Here is a 21587-nt window from a genome sequence, read left to right as displayed (position 1 = left end):
CCACCCTATGAACACCAGGGACAGACCATGTGCCCCTCAGTGTCACGCCATGGCTATTTGTGAGAGCGCTGTCAATATGGCCATGACAGATGAGAAGTTCTAACTTTCCAGTTGGGACAGTGTTCAAGATAGGCCTGCTTCCCCCCAAACCCATCTACACCTCACGCATCACATCAACCCCAATGAGCAATGAGAAAGGCGAACCCTGAATCTCTTCACGCCTTCGGGGTCTTCCAGCAGACTCTCCAGGGAGGTCGCCCACTTGGCAGTGCTCTTGAGACTCTGGTGGCTGCTGCTGGAACTACCATCACTGTCATGGATGTCTACAAAGCAAAGTTCAGACATGGTCAGGGACCAGGGACACTGCTGTTCATGTGCACACAGTAGTCACTGTCACCACCACGGTCCGCATACACTAAGTTGCACGCCAGGTTCTATTAGGTGCCTGACGCAATGAACTTGCTCCAGTGAGACAGGCGCTAGTATTTCCACCATTGTGCACACGGGAAAACCGAGGCTCAGCAGAGGAGGGGCTGGCCACTTCCTGACACATCCACCGGCCAGCTCGCAGGCAGTCCTCAAGTCTCACTCCAGCCGTCCTGCAGAACAGGGCTCAGCAGCAACTGCTCCCCTACCCGCTGCGGGCAGCCGTCGTTATGGTGTGGAGTTATGAATAGCCGTCGTTGGCTATTCAAGGGACTGACTCCCTCTAATCTGAAAATTCCTGTATATCATCATCTTGTCTATTCACCAGCTCCTAGCTTGCTGCCCAGCATAGAAAAGCATGGAGCAGAAGGCACCCGGATGAGTGTGAGGATGCAAAATCAAAGAAGTGGCCAAAGTACTCAGACAACAAGATAAATATGTTCGTGTATTTTTTTTTTTTAACTGGGGACTGAACCCAGGGTCACTTTAAGACTAAGCCACATCCTCAGCCCTTTTAAAATTTTATTTTGAGACAGGATCTCATTTTCTTGGCCAAGTTTGGCCTTGAACTTGCAATCCTCCTGCCTCGGCCTCTCTAGTTGCTGGGATTACAGGTGTGTGCTACTGAACCTAGTTTCATGTGATTTCTTCAAAATTTAAATTAATGTAAAAAATAATCTGTGATGAGCAAAATACCAAAAGTTTAATACCAAGATAGGATCATTATTCCCTATTTTCCATTTAGAAAATATTGCTCCAATATGGCTCAGCATCCCACTGTTAACTTACTGGTCTTTGTTTAAACTTTTGATATTTGGTTCATCATAAATATTTTTGACGTAATTTTGATGTTTTAAAACACTGTATTAACTATCACTGACCTTGAGGCCTAAGTTTCCTGGTAACCTCCTTATGTGCATTCCAACATCTTCCACCGACTGACTGGAGACAGTGAAATCTTGCCTTTCTTGACTTTTTCAGTACTGGGGCTGGAATTCAGGACCTTGAAAATGCTAAGCAAGTGCTCGACCACTGAGCAACATTCTCAGTCCTTATTACTCTCTTGACCAAAGGAAAGAGGACAAGGGACCTCCACTAATGCACCTAGGCCACTCAGGTGCAGGAGGAAGCAGCTGCACAAACAAGCCTCCATCTACAGAATCTGGAGTCAAGAAAAAGTCACTTGGAAGTCACTTTGGATGGACTCAGGCTCAAAACCCAGCTTGGCCGATCCAAACTATAAGACCTTGGGCAAAATTCTTCTGACAGAGTACAACCCTGATCTCTAGGGTTATCCTACAGATTCAAAAAGGAAGCACTAATGGCATATTTCACAATGGCTACTGCAGAGGATTTTGAAAGCTCCCAGCACAAAGAAATGATAAATGTTTGAGATGGTAGATATACCAACTGCCTGAACTGATCATCATACACGGTACTGAAATGCTGCAAGGTACCCCATTACCACTGCCATCGCTGTGTGTCAACAGGGGAAGTGCACCAGGGATCTGGCGGCATACTTGGGCCACAGCAAGCTCTCAACAAATGTTAGTTCCTTTCTCCTCTTTCCTGAGATAATGACAGGTAATACTTTTCCCTATTGACTTTTTTTTAAAAGCTAGAGACATGTTTCTAGAAAGAAAAGTTTGTAGAAAATAAACCATTTTAATTAAGAAATCAACGAAGCAAAATTTTAAAGTATAACTATCATCAAAAACAGGAAATAAATGACGCAAAGTACTTTAAAGGATTAATGAAAGAGTCTTATAAATATGAATTACTGCAAATGGCTAGGGGATCATTCCATTAAAAATCTTTTTGTAGTGGGGCTTGGTGGCACACACATGTCATCCCAGAGACTCGAGAAGCTGAAGCAAGAGGATCTCAAGTTCAAGACCAGCCTTGGTAATTTAGCAAGGCCCTAAGCAACTTAGTGAAACCCTGTCTCAAAATAAAAAAATAAAAAGGGCTTAGGATGTGCCTCAGTGGTTAAGTGCTCCTGGGTTCAATCCCCAATACCAAAAAAAAAAAAAAAAAAAAAAAAAAAAAAAAAATTTATGTAGAAAATTCACATCAAAACACACTGGACTTAATAAAAGCAGCTTCAAGGATACTTGATATTCTATTTGGATGAAAAGTATATGCATTACTTGCTTAATCCACTAAGACTCTACCTCCAAGCACCTTGGGCTGAATAAAATAAAACATAACTACAAATCCAGCAGGGACCGTGTTTCAATATTCATTGGTGATGGAATACATAAGAGAGGAATCCATTATGTGGGACAAATCCATTCCTCTAATAAGAGAACTCACTGAACCACATCACCAAATGGACTTGATGGTTTTCTAAAGTGCCCCATCCAGCACGTGGATATGAAATGAGTTCCCTGCTTTCTTTGTCCCTGGCTGGGATGGCAAGCTCCTAAACACAGTTTTTTCCCAAAGGCCAAATTTAAGAAATGTCCACATCAGTCTTCATTCTGCCAAGCATTCCACTCACTCACTCTTCTGCTCTTCTCCCAGAGAATACAGTCTGGTGGCTCACTCACTTCCTCAGCAGATCCTCTCTTAAGTAAATACACCAGACACACAGGATACTGTTCCAGGAACAGCCTCGGGCTGTTGCTGCCATTGCAGAACCACCCTGGAGCTGCAGAGTTCTGGCCTTTGGTCTGAACGGATTCTAAAACCCTGAGCTTTCTTTTCTGTAAGAGTCCAAACCACAGGGGGGCGGGGGGGGGGCGGTTCACTGCCCTGCTATCCTGCGTATCAATGTACGTGTGGATTCCCATTTAGCCTGTAGGGTGCCAGTAGAGCTAAGACAGCTGGCCCCACTGCCCACAATGGCTGACCACTACCTTTATACAGATTCTAATCATTTTTGCATATTAGATTTCTACATCAGCTTTTATTTGAACAAAAAATTTTATAACTCAAAACCCACGAATTTGGTCTCACTCCTCACAGACTGGGAATCAAAAGTCCAGAGGGGAAACGTGACCTGTCCCAGAGGACCCAGCTAAGGAATCGCGGGAAGGAACCAGCACTGGGAGCTCCAGCTAAAGGCAGCTGTCCCCAGCGGGATCACCACCATGGGCCCCAGGGTCCCTTGGAACGTAGAAAACAGATGGGCCCTTTATTTTGCTCCCTCCTGAGCTCCCATTCCTGCATCAAGAGTAAGGAAATGACACTTACAGCTGAGACCATTTTGGAAGAGCATGGAATTTTTAGGGATGACATAGAAAGCACACCAACGGGAAGCTTCTCTCAGTAGCCATGGTTACTGGTTTCCTGGCTTTGTCACCCTGGAAAAGTCCTTCTGGTCTTCTACCCACTTTCTGCCCCAGAGCTGCCCATAGAAGTCGTACACTCGCTAACTCTCATGTTTTCACTTTCCCCAGAAACATTAGTTTGAATTTTTTCCGAGACTTCCAGGCTGACTCTCAAGTTTGATGAAGGCTTTTGGCTATGTTCCCTCCCCTTCAAATCCTCCATGATTGCTATCCTGTAGACAGATCTTGATAGAGCCACATTTCCAAAGGCCACTCACTTCTTGGCATCTGTATTTAGCCTGTTTTTGTTACTGTAATGAAATATCTGTGCCAGGTTACTTTATAAAGAAAAGAGGTTTGCTTGGGCTCATAGTTCTGGAGGTACAAGGTTGAGAGGGCTGCCCCTGGTGATGGCCTTTTTTGCCAGCAGAGTCCTGAGAAGTTGGGGAAACCACAAGGCAAGAGACAGGAAGCACATGTGTATATCTTCTAGTCTCTTTCCCTCTTCTTATAAAGCCACAAGGATTCAATCCCAGGGGCTCCACCCTGCTGCCCTTATCTAACCCTAACCACCTCCCAAAGCCCCACCTCTAAATACCGTAGTCAGGAAGTTTTCCACCTTCTTTATTTTTTTCTTTTGTGGTACTTGGGATTCAACTCAGGGGACTTTATCACCGAGCCACATCCCCAGCCCTTTTTATTTATTTTTTTTTTTTATTTTGATACAAGGTCTCACTAAGTTGCTTAGGGCCTCACTAAATTGCTGAGGCTGGCCTTGAACTTACCATCCTCCTGCCTCAGCCTCCCGAGTTGCTGGGTGACAGGTGTGTGCCACTGTGCCCAGCTGTTTCCACCATCTTATGACATCCCAATGGGGACTGCATTTCAACAAATGAACTCTGAGGGACACATTCCAAATCAAGGGTCTCTCTCTTCCAAGTCACTATCCCCAACCTCAGTCCACTCCATCGGGCACTGCTCTAGTGATCGCCCTGAACCTGGGGCCATTTCTGTCCCTCAGAGTCCACTGCTCAGACTTCCTCTATTTTCAGAAGCACACCAAGTCAGGGATTCCTAAGCTTCCCGGGTTCACTTTAAAGGTAATGTTCAGTCCAGCGATGTACAGGAGAAATAAATAACCTTCCTCAACAGCAAGCAGGTGACTTCTGAACTTAGCCCTAAAACAACAGCAAGATTTCACTACTGCCCAATTCCTGGCCCTCAGATCCAGAAAGTTCCAATACTCTTTTACCCTTTTTCATTGACAAAAATTTGCACTTGGGTGGATTAGTCAAGAAAGCAGGTTTGGAATATACAGGTGGAGAAAACATCAGCCGTGTTCTCTTAGATCCCTCGTGCTAATGATGAGCCGCTGGTCACAACATTTGTTTTCATTTGTCCTCCTCCATTTATTCTTTTTAGTCCATTTGTAAAACATTTTGCAATGAACAAGTTTTGGGGTTTTTTGAGTTTTTGTTTTAGGTCTCAGGCTCTTTAAAGCACTTCAGTTCTTCAAGGTTTTGCATGTCAAATACTAATTTTTCAGTAAATTTATCTTCAGATTAATCTATCATCAGCAGATAACACTTAAAGCTTGGAAGTTGTTAACCATGTGTCAGGTTCTGCTTTGAACTTTTTACCTGCGTCAGATCATTCAGTTCTTCCAAAAACACTCATGAGGTTAACAGTATCGCCACTTCACAAATGAAGAACCTGAGGCACAGGAATTTGCAAGTGTCACCCAGCTAGGAAATGGAAACTCATGCTCCAAAGCCAGGCAGCCAGCCCCAGGGTACCTGCTCCTTCCCCCGGGGCTCCATTACTTTATCTGTCATTTTTTTGAGGTATTAGGAATTAAACCAAGAACCTTGCACATATACTAGGTAAGTGCTCTACCACTGACCTATACCCCTTTTTAATTTTATTTTTAACTTTATTTTGAAACAGGGTCTTGCCAAGTTGCCCAGGTTGCCTTGGAACTTGAGATCCTCCTATGCTCCTGCCTCAGCCTCCCTAGGAACAAATTATAATAAAGTGCACCAGTGTGCCTGGCCATTTTTGGTTTTGATTTCTGATCTTCACACTGGGAGAGGCCAGAAAGCAATGCCTTCAAGAGACTAATAACAACTACGCTGGGGAAAAGACAGAAAACTGGGTCCAATTCTGGTCTTATGAGACCAGAGTGGAATCCTCTAGCACACAAACACAATGTACATATGTTTTCCCTTTACATTTATGCTGTTCTCTGTGGTTTGACTTTGGTAAAAGCCATTTTTTTCAAAGACTAGTGTAGCATCACTGCCTGGGCGAGTTGCTTACAGCCTATTTTGTAATGCATTATTTACAGATGCTATGATGTCACATCTGAGACTTTCTCCAGATATTAATTCCCTAGAAATCCATACTCGAAAGGCATCTGCAACACTCAGCAGAGCTGAATGCTTCCAGTTTGGATTTCTGCTATTAACCTGCACATTTTCCCCAAGTCAAGTATTTTAGTAAGATCTCAATATCCAGCTTCCTCAATAGGCAACTTACATTCTCAGAGGATCTGTCCTAAATATCTCCTAAATTCACAGATTAAAGAAAACAAAGTAAACATTCAAGTGGAGGAGAAAGGCAGAGCTGTTAACCCTCAATTCCAAAGTGGTTTGGTACAACACACACCGTCCCGTGCCTTCAAATACTCTCTACTTTGAAAGGAAGTTTCAAGGCAAGTACGCACTCCACAAAACTAATTTTAAAACCTCACATCACCTATACCACATCAAACACAGTATATTGAAATTAAATCATCCCAATTTAGAATCAGAGAGTCGTTTGGTGATCTCCTGAAGCCTCCTCCGAAACTGGGTCATGGAAACACTGTATCTAAATATGACTTAAGTGTTTATCACACCAGTATCTAGCTTCTGAGAACTACCTTAGAGACATGCAATACCCCGGAGGGGAGACTGAACTGCAGTTAGCAGAAAATAATAATCAAAGTGAAAAAGCTTTCAAATAATCCGAACAGCCAGCGTCCACGGCAGGGATAGCAGAGCAGGCTGCAGAGGGTGGGCTCTGCTCAGAACAGGCAGCCTGGTACTTAGGTGCCTGGGCCTCAAAGTCAAGCGCTCACACCACCCTTCAGAGATCACCCCTGCACCTGTGTCTGCAAGCACACCCTGCCCAGCCTCCCCCCACCCAGGGCCAGGGCCAGGGCCAGGGCCAGGGCCAAGGCCACGGGCAGGCTGAGAACACCTCCTGAAGGGGCAGGGGCTGTTCCTTACGCTCCATGCTCTGGGGTCCACCCGAGAAGTTCCACGCAGACCAAAACTCCGCTGTCTTCTCAGAGCCGCTTTGTGAGAAAGGCAGGGGCACCCTGGGTCCAAATAAAAACTCAGCCTCAACATCCTCTTTTGAGCGGACCAAACAACAGATGGTCACTGGTTTCCAGTATCCACCAGAGGGAAGGAAACAAGAATGGCGAACTGTTCCGTACAGCCTCCCAAGAATCCCCCCTTCCAGGCAGAGGCCAGAAACCAGAAAATGACCCTATCCTGCGACTGAAAGTGCAGACCCGGCATTGATTTTCTTCTCTTCCCAGAAGCCCCCACGCCTCCTCTGGGGCCTGACATAAATGCATAAATGTACCCTCACTCCCCACTCCCCTTCCTTCTCCTTGCTGTGGCCTCCAGTCAAGATGAGTGACATGGAGGTTGGTGCTGAGGCTCAGTGATACACATGAGGCCCTGGCTTCAACCACCAGCACCAAAAAGAAAAGAAGAAAGAAAAAGGAATTTAAAAAAAAAAAAGACAAGCTAAGTGCCTTTTCCCCCTCTAGAACCAGAAAGGTAGACCACACATTCTTAAGAGCAAGAGCTATGTCTTCCTCAGGGTCAGCCTGGTATCTGGCACTCATGTATATAATTTATAAATGATCAATATTTTCCAAGGAATGAGCAAGACTGGGCACCGAGAGGAAGATGATAGCTAATAAAAACAGCTGGCACTTCCTGAGCATTTACCACATGTAACCCTATGAACTTTGTGATACTTGGAGGTTGATTCCATCATTGACCCCATTTTACAGAAAAGGAAACTGAGGCACCATAAGGTGAAATAACTTGACACCAAGAAACGAGCAAGGAAGTGGAGGAGCTGGGTTTCCACCCCAGCTCCAACCACCCCAGGATGGCTGATTGCAGAGCCAGGAAAGGAGAGGCAGTACCCCTTCAGTCATGGAACTCACCATGAATTGAGAAGATGTGACCAGGAGTTCCAAGACGGAAGGGGAGGGGGAGAGAAAAATCATCATCTTATGGAGATGATCCTTCTCTAAATTATTTTAACAAGGTGACTGAATGGCGGAATGCACCTGGACTTCCATCGAGTGTCCTGGCCTGCCCCTTCTGAGATGGGTGGCTCTGGAAACTCCAAGCCCCTTAGTGGCCTATGCAGTGCTGCAGGAGCTCCTGTGCTGTCAGGTGCATAGGACAGGGAGGTGACAAGTCCTGGAGCAGGGAGACCCGGGTTTGGGGACAGGACAGAGGGCATCTTTGGGTGACAAAGGCACAGAAGTAGGATTGTCCAGTCCCCCCCAGGGACAGAGTGGAGAGTGGGGAAAACAGGGCTAGGAGGGAAGGCTGGCCAGAATGGGGGTCCAAGCAGAGGGTTAACAAGGCTACCTCAACACTTAGCAGGCCCTCCAGAGATGGAAACTGGCCTGGAAGGGAAATTTGTCCCTGGAAGTCTGCAGGGGACTGTTCCGCTCCAGCAGACACCTCCTGACAGCTCTTATCAAGGGGCTGCTGCTGTTGCCTGCCTGGGCCCCTGCTCCCGCTGCCACCCTGGAGCTTCTGAGTGGACAGCTATCTGGGGGAAGCACAAGACACTCATGAGAGTAAATTTAGCACAGTTTAAACAGCAAGTTCCCAGAGCCCAGTGTCAGGGGGCCAAAGGGATTACTCAGCCTGGAGAGAGAAGGGGCTTATGCACCAGGAAGCTCTGGATAATGGCCAAGCCATTCCTGCCTAGCTGCCCATGTTTTCTACCAGTGAGAAAAGGGAACATACGATCAAATGCTGATCCAAAGTAGCCAGTAAAGCACCATGACCGTTCCTGGGGCTGCAGGCTGCTCTCCACGGGGTCAGAGCTGATTCTACGGACTCCGCTGGCTCCTGCGCTGACCTCACCTGGACAAAATATCACCCTCATCCTGACCTTGCTGTACCAGCAGGCCAGACCTTGCTCTGTGTGAACCCCCAGGCCCCGCCAGTATGGTTCTCCAGGGAAATTTCCCCAGCTGCCAAGAGGCTCCACTGCTGAGTTGTTAGAACAAAGACATTAAATTGCTACAAAGTCTGTCCTCTTTAAATAAAAACTTAAGCCCAGCAATAAATCTGAAACTGTTCCCAAGGGTTTAACGGGATAATGTAGAACAGGCCTGGGTGGCCTGCCTGGCAGGCTGGGAATTCCCCTGACAGGTCCCCTGGCTGTGTGGTGACTTCGGCTTTGCCCTTCAGGTGGGCACAACCAGTTATCAACAGTACAAAGTGTTATGAGGGGCAGGGCAAGTGGACAGAATCTGGTAAGGGGTCCTCACTTTTCAGTGGCTTAAAAAATCAACTGGGATACTTGCTAAAAAAGTAGCCTACTCTCCCTGCCTCGCCCCAGTCGCCAAGAGTGGACTGGGAAGTCTCGGAAGCTGACTTTTACCAAGACCCCTCCATCTCTACCCAGTTGGTGGAACACACTTTGAGAAACCTCTGAAGAGAGACTAAGGGAATTCCCCTTTGAGTCTTGGAAGTAGGAGCTAGGACCTCAAAATTCTCCACTTAAAAATATCGTGTCTAATAAGACTTTGCTGAGCCAGATATGGTGGCACATGCCTGTAATCCCAGTCACTCAGGAGGCTGAGGCAGGAGGATGGCAAGTTCAAAGCCAGCCCTCAGCAACTTAGCAAGGTCCTAAGCGAGACCCTGACTCAAAATACAAAATAAAAAGGGCTGAGGATGTGGCTCCATGGTAAAGCACTCCTAGGTTCAATTCCTAGTACCAAAAAAAAAAAAAAAAAAAAAAAAAGAAAGAAAGAAAAAGAAAAGGACTTTGCCAAAAACCAAGAAAAGTCTAACTAAAAATGTTTGGGAGGCAGGACTACAGCCAGGTCCACATCAGGGGTTCTGCAGGGGTGGATCCAACTTTTGTGGAGCATGAGCTTATACAATTCAGAGAGCCTCTGTAAGAAAAACAATTCAAAATTACCCCCCAAAATCAGTACAGGGTCCACAGGCCACTTGGCTGGCTTCCCCTACCTCCTGTAGGTCCTCATTCCTGCTTTCTCACTCGGCTTCTTTTCCTGATGTTGGGGGGGTGGCCAAACTGGAGGGGCCCCTGTTCTTTCCCATGAGTGAGGCTGACTTTAAACCTAAACTTCTAGGAAAATCAAGCACTTGGAGGCCAGGTATCCAGGTCAACCCATGATGGCTAGCTGCTGACCCTTCTATCATCAACTTACCCACACTTCATCGGGCTTAAAATCTGCTGCCCTAGAGCAGGTACGCTCCCCTGATGTTGCTAAGCCTGCCCTCAGTCTTTCTGGGGTCCAAACTGGCCACACACAAAACACCCTGAATCCACATATCTCCCATGATTCCATAGTTCTATTCCTGAGTCTTCAACCCAAATGCCATCTGAATCAATGAGCAACCCATGCAGCAGCTCATTTATAACAGGAAAAGAGAAAAGACAGAAGCTCGAAACTGTGACACGTTTATCATGTTCACGTCCCAGCACTGTCCCAGGGGCTTCATATGTTTTAGTGTATATAAGCTCCCAACTCTATGAAATCCACTTAACTTTACAGATAAGGAAAATTACCCAGAAGTGTGCTGGTATATCAACTCTCCAAGGAGGGGGGGGGGAGCCTTAATTTTTAGCATTTGGTTATTTCAATAATGTAAATGTCCCACCACAGCTAATTTCAAGTTACCTGAGGTTTAGCAATTGGTTCCCAAATTTTCTGAATATTTAGCAATTGGCTCTCGCAAGCCAGCTTCAGCTGGTTCCAGCCTATCACTGAAATTGAAGCATAGGTCCCGCGACTTAGATCAATGTTGATGAATGACAGTTGGGTTGGAAAGAGAAGTTTCACTTTGAAATTGAGGCTCTGACCACCACTCCACCGACCTGTGCTGACAATAGGGAATGGCTACCATCAACGCCCACAAGGGAACCCTTAGGCTCACAAGCAACATAGAAAGGCTTCACTAATGGAGCACTTAGAATGTGCTGGACAACAATGTGAGATCTTTACAATAACTCTGAAGCCCATTTGGTGGTTGTTGTTTTCTGTACTGAGGATTTAACCCTGGGGTGCTTTACCACTGAGCTACATCCCCAGTCCTTTTTAATTTTGAGACAGGGTCTCACTAAGTTGCTGAGAGTCTTACTAAATTACTGAGGCTGACCTAGAACTTGTAATCCTCCTGTCTCAGCCTCCTCAGTCATTGGGATTACAGGTATGCACCACCACCCCTGGCTAAGAAGTCCTTTCTTATTAAGGTCACCCTAAATACTAAATGCAGTGATCTGCATAATTTGACGGGGGTGGTACAGGTTCCGCATAAGTGCTTAAAGAGAGGGGCAGCTCTGATTATTTCTATCTTGCAGCTTCTTATTCTGCACAGAGGCTGCACAGCTATTAATTGGTTGTGGTGGGTGTGGGATCCCAATCATGTCGGGATTCGATGTCTTATCTCTTAACTACATACAATGTTAGGTAAAAAGAGGAAACCCACCAACATGTACAGACTCTCAGCAGTATGCAGAAGTGAACCTGGAAATGGACGAGCAGGAAAGCCTGTGAACTCTGAACTCAGAGTCGGACAAGCCTGGGTTTGGAAGATTCTCCATTGCCCAAGTGTGAAGTGAGGTACATTACCTAACACTCCTGGCTTCAGTTCCCCTCTCACGGGGCTGTTCTAAGGGTAAAAAGAGAAGCCACAGAAGGTAGTGGACATAGCCTCTGGGAGTCCTAAAAGAATAAAAGGACTGGAATCAGGGGCATGGTTTCATCTCCACGGTGCGTTCTTTATTTTAATTTACTAAGTTGCCCCAAATTGTGGCTTAGGCTGGTCCAGAGTGATGGCCAAGGTGAACCCTTTGCCATGTCAGAATTTCGCTGGCGTGAACCACACAGGTGTACCTGCTTCATCCTGGTGTTGAACCACCGTTCGTGGCCGCGCTTTTTGGTTCCGAGTTGCAGAACCGCAAACCCCCAGCCGGGCTGCCGAGAGGGATGCGTGAGGTCCAGCCTCGCCGCCTCCGGGCGCGCGGGCACCCTTCCCACCAACGCCCGCAGCGGAGGCGGAGAACTCCACAAAGAAGGGAAGCCGCCCGCGTTCTGCTTTCGGAATCTGGATCCCACACCGCCTCCGAAGTTTGGGGGTGTTTTGGATCTCCTTTTTCTCCCAGACCATCACTAAAAAGAAAACTGCTGTTGTTCCCCTTTCGGCCAAACTTCCTCCCCGGGGCGTCTTCTCGAGGCTCAGCGCTCCCGCAGCGGCTGGGACCGCGGGGCGCGAGTCCCAGCAGAGAGAAGTGGCGGGTCGGCCGGGGCTCCCGTCGGGGCGGCACCGCCAAGCCGCGCCCGAGTCCAGGACGGAGGGAAGGATGCCCAGCGGGCAGCGCCGGCCCGGCCGGTTGCTCGCGGTCCCTCCCCGCGCCGCCACCCCAGCCCCCCGGTCCCGGGAGCCGCTTACCTGACGGCGGCCGCTTCCTGCTCAGCCGGCTCACAGCGCGGTTGAACATCGCCGCGGGCGCCCGGGGGAGGAAGGAGGAGCAGCCGGGCCGCGCGGCGGCTGAGCCCGAGCAAGGCGGGGAGGAGGGCGAGGAGGAGGAGCCCGCCCAGCGCCGCCCCGGCGCGCCCGGCCCCCGCCCGCCGCCCTCCTCTCTGCTAGGCGCCGCGTGGCGCGCTCCGTGCGCCCTTCCTGCCCGCGCCCGCCGGGGCCCTGCTCCCGCCCCCAGGTGCCAGGACCCGGCGGGACCACCCAGGTGACCTCAGCCCGGCGCCTGGGATGGGGTGCACACGCCCGGAGGGAAATCGCGCCGCCCGGGGCTCAGGAACCCTGCCAAGGCCGTTAGCGCATCCCAGGGCCCCTGACCGCGCGGCGGGGCACGCCTGAGATGCCACCCCTCCGGGTTTCCAGCGCCCTCATCCATCCCGGGCACCCGCCCTCTCCTTGCAGCCCCGGAGAAACTGGCTGACAAACGGGGTCACGTCCCAGATCACCGGGAAGCCGGGGCCTCGCAGTTCTGCGAAGTACGTGCGCGACCTGGCCGGGGGCCTTGGCCTCCACCCCGGGGATGCCGGATCTCCCTCTCCGCGCGCCCGGCCTGCCCGCCGCCAGACTCTGTGGGTGTCGGGCCGCCCCACGCCCCAAATGTGGGCTAGACGTCACCGGGGCCTCGGCCGCGGTGCCCACGCGGAGCCAGCCGAGCTGCTGCGGGTGGGCGCCCTCTCCCGGGCCGCGCTGCGCGGGCGCCAAAACTGAAGCATCTTCTGCCCTTGGTTTTGAGACTCCAGGGGCAGACCTCAGGGAATTCTGCAGGAACCCCTGGGATTCGAACACATCTCTAACTTTGGGGACACTTGGAGCAGGGCCTTTGCGCCGGACGAATGGAATCGCTCAGGTCCCCCCACCCCCACACCCCCGGGCTCTCCGCCCAAGCTCCTCTCCCTCGGCTTGTCACCTGCTCACTGCAGCCTCTACGCTCAATTATTTTCTCATTTCTTCTACAAAACTGCCCAAGAGGAGGTGTCATTAGCCCCATTTTCTTGAACATTTGGTTTGCGAGGAATTGTCTTTTTGGCGAGTTTTATTTTTCTCCTTGTGTATCTGGCTTTGTCTCTAAATTGGTCTTTATTTTTAGCTGTACTAATTGCTATTTTTCTAAACCGTTCCCCAGTCGTCCCCCCACCCCCATTCTTTTGCAGTATTTTCACTAGTTGGCACTTTCTTTTATATCTTCTATTCTGAGCTTCCCATTCTGCTCGTTTTTCCTCCCCCCACCCCACCCCACAATCCCCATTTCACTCCAGCTAAGTCCTCTGTGGTTTCTTCTGTTTGTCCCTTCTCTCAAGTTGCTTTCCTGAGTATTAGGCAGCACCGTTCGCCTCCTAGGCTGGTGGTACAGGATTTCCAACCTTGTGAGGTTTCCAGTTGCAACTCAGAGCCCACAATGATGGTGGACAGGGTTAGAATCTAACGAAGAAACTGGGCTTTACAAACATTTTCTTCTACCCCAGCTCCGTGGCTCATGCCCATAGTCTTGGTGACTTGGTAGGCTGAGGCAGGAGATAGCAAGTTCCAAGCCAGCCACAGTAACTTAGCCAGGCCCTAAGTAATTTAATGAGACTGTCTCAAAGTTTAAAAATTAAAAAAAAAAAAATTTTAAAGGGCTGAGCACGTGTATCACTGGTTAAGTGTCCCTACATAAACCATAGTACCAAAACAAAACATGCTTGCTTCTGTTGTTGGAGGACTCCAGAAACAAGTTTCACTGCATTGAAATAATACTTAACCATAGGCCTGCCTTTTGTAAGAGTAGGATCTTAAGTGCCGGCAGAGTTTCAGATCCAAATGAGATCACTGTACTCTCATAGCAATAACAGAATTTGTGCGGCATAGCTCTGGAGAAAACTTCCCCAGAGACCAAATCACAAGTAATTCTAACACAGGAAATAAGGAGACTGGCACTGGGGTAGAAGTTTGGCACAACCAGCCACATGTTATGCTAGTTGCCACATACACCCCACAGTATTCAACAACCTAGGCCTAGGACCTGTCCCTCTTGAGCTAAGAACCCCAGACTCCTTCCTACATAAAGGGAAAATATAACAGCTTCAAATCACTTTTACCATTCTATTAGCATATCAGATAAGTACAAAAGTAAAGAACCATGGTTAAAGTTTAATGTACATGGCTTAAATTGTTTTGGGGTACTGAAACACTGTCCTCATGAAATTGCTCTAAAGACCTGTTTTAAGGGTCTAAAGATTCAAAAGCCAGTTTTCAATGTGTAGTGTGCAAATGACCAAGTATAAAGGATAAAGCCTCGTGGCTCCCAAAGCTCATCAAACACACACTCACGAAGGTGCCTGGAGTTTGCATTTGGATTGAAGGTGCTCACCATCCAAGAAGCAGCACCCCTCAAGTCCAGCCCCACTCTCTGCAGCTTAGTCCGGCCTTCACTCGCAAACAATGGCAGCCATTTTGGACCAGAGGACGTGCAGTTCAGTACCCTTTCTCACCCTACTGGTCTTTCCTTTGGTTCAGTGACCTTCAGATCAGACAAGAAGCAGGAGCCTTGGATGTCTTCAGATAAAGCAGAATTTCAGAGGGATCATCCACCTTAGAGGCCAGTATGTTTCATTCTACTCACACACTTTAAAAACTTGGTAAGCTGTGACTATATTTCAGTCTCTCTCTTAGGATCTGAATATATGTAACAAGACTATTCTAGGGCTGGGGCTGGGGCTCAGTGGTAGAGTGCTTGCCTAGCACGTGTGGGGCACTGGGTTCGATCCTCAGCACCACATGATAAATAAGTAAATTAAATAAAGGTATTGTGTCCATCTACAACTAAAAAATGTTTAATAAAAGACTATTCTAGGTCATTTGAGGCAGACGAGGCAAGTAAAACAAGAACACAGCGCACATCCTGAGTCAAGAGTTCTGGGTACCAGTCCTGTTGGTTCGGAGACCAACTGTGCGTCCTCAGGCACATCACAGCTTCATGGGACAGAACAAGGAAAGGATGACACCTACGTTCCAAGGGTGTGGTGTTCAACAGCAACAAACAAAAAAGCATTTGGCAGTGTCCACTCATGTAGGCGCACAAAAAATTACTGGAATCTGAGTTCTGAATTACTCTTCCTCCCCTTAGGAGGCTGTTTTAATAAGTAATAAACTTTAACCTACACAGTTAAAAGTGATTTTTTTTTTTTTTTTTTTTTATGATAGAAGTTGGCAGGATAGTGACAGTGTGATGCTCACATGGTGGCAAGGGGAAAATAAATTGTTACAACCTCTTGGAAAGTCAGGAGAGGAAGATGTGTTCAGATACATATTTGGCATCATGTCTGAAATATTTATACCCATTGGACCAGTAAATAACTCTACAACCAGTCATTTGTGCCAAAGGAAAAAAAAAATCAATGCAAAGATTTATGTGTATCATAACATTTTTTAAGTCAGTGTTACTTATTGTAGCTAAAAATGCCCATTAAAAGAATGGGTAGCTGGGCATGGTGGCAGGCCTGTGATGGCAGTAAATCAGAGGCAGAGGCAGGAAGATCACAGTTCAAGGCCAGCCTGGGCAACTTAGAAAGACCCTGGGATGGAAGGAAAGCAGGAAGAAAGGGGGGAGGAGAGGATGGAAGGAAGGAAAGGAGGGATGAAGGGAAAGAAAGAAAAGGGGGGGAGGGTGGTGCTGGGGCTGTAGCTCAGTGGTAAAGTGCCCCTGGATTCAATCCCCAGTATCACAAAAATGTGGGGTATGGGTGTTATGATGGAGTACCTAACAGTTGTGAAAGACCACGTAAAGACCATCTTGCCATGTTTGTGCTTGCTTATGAAGAAGTTTCATTGAAAAATGAGGATACAAATATAGAAAAAATTTTCTGGGCCTGGGGGAGGAAATACCATATATTTACATGTACAAAGCTAGCAGTTAACTATACCAAAATATTACTAGTCTTTACCTCTGGATGACAGGATAATGGGTGGTTTAAATTTTTATTATCATATTCTCCCATTTTGCAAAATATCTGTAGCGTACATATGGGGATAAGAGATCGGTAATGAGAAACTAGTTGAAACCTCATTAGGTTTAAATGCTGCAGCATTAGTTTTGCAAATTCTTAAAACTCTCCAGTTCCCATGGAAGGAGCCAGCAGAGGACTGCCTTTCCTGTCTTTGATCTCTCTTGTATTTCCAGTCACACATTGCTGGCATATCACAGCTGGAGGGATCTTTGGAGGTCAGCATCTTGTGCTGCAGATCAGGAAACCGAGGCTCAGCCGCTGAACCTGTCTGGGCTTTCTCCTGGGGCAGCATGGAGAGTTGCCACAAGTATCAAGAGGAAGGCTGACAAGGGGCACTTTCCCTGGCTGGAAAGGATCACCCTGGTTGCTGGGTGTAGAGTAGACTTCAGCAGGCTTAGAAAAAGGCCACTGCCATGACCTTGACCCAGGCCCATGAGGGTAGCTGTAGTGGAGCTGCAGATATCAGACACTGCTACAATGAAATGGGGCAATAGAGGGTTTTTTCTAAAATTTTATTATTTATTTAATTTACAAATATTTAATTGACAAATAAAAACTATATTCAAGGTATACAAGATGATTTGTCCTAGGTATATGTGTGATTTTTGTTGACAATCACAGTCAAATTTTTGACCACATCCGTCACCACTCACACTGTATACTATGTACCCAGAACTTATTCGCCTTCCAACTGAAGTTGAACCCTTTGATCACATCTCCCCATTTCTCCATCTCCTAGCCCCTAACCACCACTGTTCAACATTTTTTCTATGAATTTGACTATTTTAAATATCTCATGGAAGTAGAATCATATGGTATTCGTCTTTCTGCATCTGGCTTACTTCATTTAGCATAATGTCCTCTGATTTTATCCATGTTGTCAGAAACAGCAGGACACCCCCCCCCCCTTTTGAGAGTGTGTTTGTGTGTGTATGTGTGGTACTAAGAATTGAACCTAGGGGCACTCTACTACTGAGTCACATCCCCAGCTTATTTTATTTTTATTTTGAGACAGGGCCTCACTAAGTTGCTTAGGGCCTCACAAAGTTGCTGAAGGGCCTTGAACTTTTGATGCTCTTGCCTCAAACTCCAAAGTCACTGGGATTACAAGCATGTGCCACCGTACCTGGTGCCAAAGAAGAATATAAGGTATAAGCACCTGGACAAAGTGTGTCAGAGAGGAGGCAATAATGTAAGATAGATGGATCTCCACCAATGGGAGTATGTGTGGAGAAGCAGAGGCCAATTTACCAGGAGAAGGAACCACAAGCCAAATGCAGGCAGAGGGAGCAGTGAGAGCAAGCCAGGTGGCCATGCAGAACCTCTGAGGAGCTCTGTCTGGAAGGCACAGACCACAGAAAGCAGGACAGGCAAAGGCTGAAGTCAGGGGACTGAACAGAAGTCTGTATCAGCAGGCCTCAGGCCCCCTCCCACCTGACCCTGGCTACAGAATTATCGAGGGGAAAATATTGAGGCCCAGAGGCTCTGGCCTCAGGGGCCACTGACAGAGCTGAGGGTGCACATGAGCTCTGAGCTTCAGGTGGAGAATCAAGGGAAGGTCTGCACACAAAATTATGAGGCCCTCTCCTTCCAGATGCCTTCCCTGTAGCCAGAGAAAATTAAATGAAACAAAAAACACAACAGATATTAACATTTAGAGGTCCCTGAAGTAAGCAGCACCCAATCACAGAGAAATACAGTCCACTAGCCTCTTTGACACACACCAAGTTTCCAAAGAGTTTTGGACACTTCCCTCTCAAATATAAGGGCCATGCGTGGATCCCCAACACAGAAGGAATGCTTCCAACCTGAGGGAGCGTGGGAGAGAGAAGGTTCATCCATAAAAATGAAAGAGAGGTTGGAATAGAAAAATAAATTGGAAACAAAACATTTCAATAAAGAAGTTGGAAGATTAAGTGAAGGAAATGTAAAAATTAGAACAGATGAAGACATGTACAATAGAAGAGAAAGAGAAAAGATTAGAGAATCAATCCCACTAGTAGAAGTTCCAAAAAAGACATTACAGAGAAAATATTGGAAAGGAAATTAAAGATACATTTCAAGGAAATATCTCAGACAGAAGAAAACTCATTCCAAATTGAAAGAGCTCACAACATGAACAAAATGAAAACCCTAAAACCCTACCACAAAGCATGCCAACGTGAAACTCCAAAACACCAGAATAATGTCCAAAAAACATAGCAAGAGCATCCTGCTGGTGGGAGTATAAAATGGTACAACCATTATAGAATGTGGTTTGGAAGTTTCTTTTAAAAAGTAAACATGGATAAGCCAATCTCAAAAAACCAAAGGATGAATGATATCGCTAATAAGTGGATGATGACGCATAATGGGGAAAGGGAGGGGTTAGTGTTAGGGTTAGAGTTAGGGTTAGGGAGGGGGGCAAGTATGGAGGAAGGAAGCTCTGTATAGAAGGAAAAGAGGGGTGGGGGGAAGGGGAAAAAAACAGAATGAATCAAACAACATTACTCTATGAAAATTTATGATTACACAAATGGTATGCCTTTACGCCATGTACAAACAGAGAAACAACATGTATCCCATTTGTTTACAAAAAAAAAAAAAAAAAAAAAAAGTAAACATGGTCGGACATGGTGGCAGACAACTGTAGTCCCAGCAGCTTGGGAGGCTGAGGCAGGAGGATAGTGAGTTCAAAGCCAGGCTCAGCAACTTAGTAAGGCCCTAAGCAACTCGGTGAGGCCCTATCTCTAAATAAAATACAAAAAAGGAGCTGGGGATGTGGCTCAGTGGCTAAGTACCCTGGGTTTAATCCCTAGTACCAAAAAAAAAACAAAAAAAAAATTAAACATATATATCCACTACTAGGTATTTACTCAAGAAAAATGGAAGCATACATTCATACAAAGACTTGTGCAGGAATGTTTGCAGCAGTTTTATTTACAATAGCATTGGGAAAACTCAATGTCCATCAGTAGCTGAATAAGAAGACAAAGTGTGGTGTACACACACACAGGACAATACTCATCAACAAAAAGGAATTATTGATACATTCGACAACATTGCAAAATTTCAACTGTTGTAAAAACAGAGAAGTACATACTATATGCTTTGATTTATAGAAAACTCTAGAAAAGGGAAGCCAAATCACAGTGACAGAAACTGATCAGTGAATGTTTAGGCATAATAGGGAATGGGGCCATCGAGAATGGTTTGGGTTTTTTGTTGTTGTTATTATTGTTTGTTTGTTTTACCACTGAGCCATATCCCCAGCCCTTTTTATTTTATTTTTTATTTAGAGACAGGGTCTTGCTGAGTTGCTTAGGGCCTCACTAAGCTGCTGAGATTGGCTTTGAATTTGGGATCCTTGCCTCAGCTTCTCAAGTTGCTTACATTACAGGCATGCACTACCGAACCCAGCTGAAAGATAGATTTTGATGGGACCCAAAGAATGTTTTGAGGTGATGGATACATCCATTACCTTGATATGGGGATGGTTTCAATAGATATATATACATGTGTCAAAACTTAAATCACATAATTTTATATGTGCATTTCACTATCAATTATACCTCAATAAACCTGTTTATAAAATTATGTTTGTGTTGAGAATGTAAAATGGTGTAGCCATTTAGGGAAACAGTTGGGCAGTTTCTCAGAAAGTTACCATATAACTCAGCAATTCCACTTCTGTGTATCTACCCAGGAGCAATGAAAATACAGGTCCATGCTAAAACTTGCCCATAAATGTCTAAAGCAAAAAGTGGGAATTACCTAGGTGTCCATTGACTTAGGAATGGATAAATAAGAGTAGTCTGTCCATAAAATATTTTTGGCCATATAATGGAATAAAGTATGTATACATGCTAAATATGGGTAAATCTCAAAAATGTTACACTAAGTGAATTAAAATCATGGAGAACATCAAATACTGTAAGATTCCCTTTATATAAAGCCCCACATTGGAAAATCTGTACAGGCAAATAGCAAAAAGAATAGGGAGTGACTACTAACAGGTACAAACTTTCTTTTGGGGATGATGAAAAGTTCTCAAATTAGATTAAGGTGAAATTGCACAATTCTGTAAAAAATATTTGTATGCATCAAATGGGTAAACTTTCTGTTATATAAATTTTTTCTCAACAAAACTTAACTTTTAAAAATTTACACAATGTTAAAACAGTTCACATACAAAAGATCAAAGTCAAAACATCCTGGGGGGGCTGGAGGTGTGGCTCAGTGGTAGAACAACTTGCCTCACATGTGTGAGGCCCTAGTTTTGGTTCCCAGCTCAGTGACACACACACACAAAACACACATCACTGGACTTCTTGAAAAGCTACTGGAGGATCTCTTGCCCTCCCCACCCCCACCCAAAAAATGCAAAGAGAGGGGAAAAAAATAGGCTCCAGAGAACAGGGGACCCAACACGAGAGAGGGGCAAAGTCCTGGCTATTTTGACAGTGTGTGATAAGTCTAGGAAGCATAGAGTAAAGGACCCACCCATATTTGACGACATTGGATATCTAGAAATTGGTTTTTTCCCCCCACTTTTTAAAATTTTATTCATTCATGCATTCATTCATTCATTCATTTTAGCTATAGACCAACATGGTACCTTTATATTATTTATTTATCTTTACATGGTGCTGAGGATAGAACCCAGTGCCTCACACATGCTAAACAAGTGATCTACCACTGAGCCACAGCCCCAGTCCTAGAAATTGTTTTGAAAAGCATTTGCTAAATCTGTTGCTATCTTTGGCAAAAATACCTGAAACATAGAAAATGAAGCAAAGAAATATCAGACAATTTTTAACTCTAGGAAAAAATGTGCACAAGAAAGAAAATAACCCAAATATACTTCTTGTGATCATTATTTCCACAGTCATAACTATCTGAACACCATCGACTGACAACATGGACAGAACTGAGGAGAGGAGGAAGTAAGTTACTAAATCCTCGTCTACCTTTGTGGGAAGTCTACAGAAAATTCTAAAGCCGTTATATTAAGAATCATCAGGAAATAAATATTTCTCAGGTATGTACAGCAACACCTCAGAAGGAAAGGCTATAAAAGAAAGATGGTAGCTTCT

General features: G+C 46.0%; 1 protein-coding gene across 2 annotated transcripts in view; it reads right to left on the bottom strand.

Moving 5' to 3' along the window:
* Positions 1 to 12591, bottom strand: part of RGS10 (regulator of G protein signaling 10) — a 36400-nt gene extending 23809 nt beyond the window's left edge. Inside the window, exons 1-2 of one of the 2 annotated variants that reach the window (XM_079137172.1) lie at positions 12446 to 12591; positions 205 to 323 (exon numbers count right to left, since the gene is read on the bottom strand). In XM_079137172.1, the coding sequence (XP_078993298.1) occupies positions 205 to 323; positions 12446 to 12494 (168 nt within the window). In that variant the 5' untranslated portion in view covers positions 12495 to 12591. Of the gene's footprint in view, positions 1 to 204; positions 324 to 6973; positions 7148 to 12445 lie in introns of those variants that run through there. The other variant, XM_079137173.1, reaches the window with a different exon arrangement.
* Between the last annotated feature and the right edge of the window lie 8996 nt (positions 12592 to 21587).

This window comes from Sciurus vulgaris (assembly GCF_902686455.1).
Source record: "Sciurus vulgaris genome assembly, chromosome: 4".
In the NCBI taxonomy this organism is placed as follows: domain Eukaryota; kingdom Metazoa; phylum Chordata; class Mammalia; order Rodentia; family Sciuridae; genus Sciurus; species Sciurus vulgaris.
This window is presented reverse-complemented; position numbering and strand designations above follow the sequence as displayed.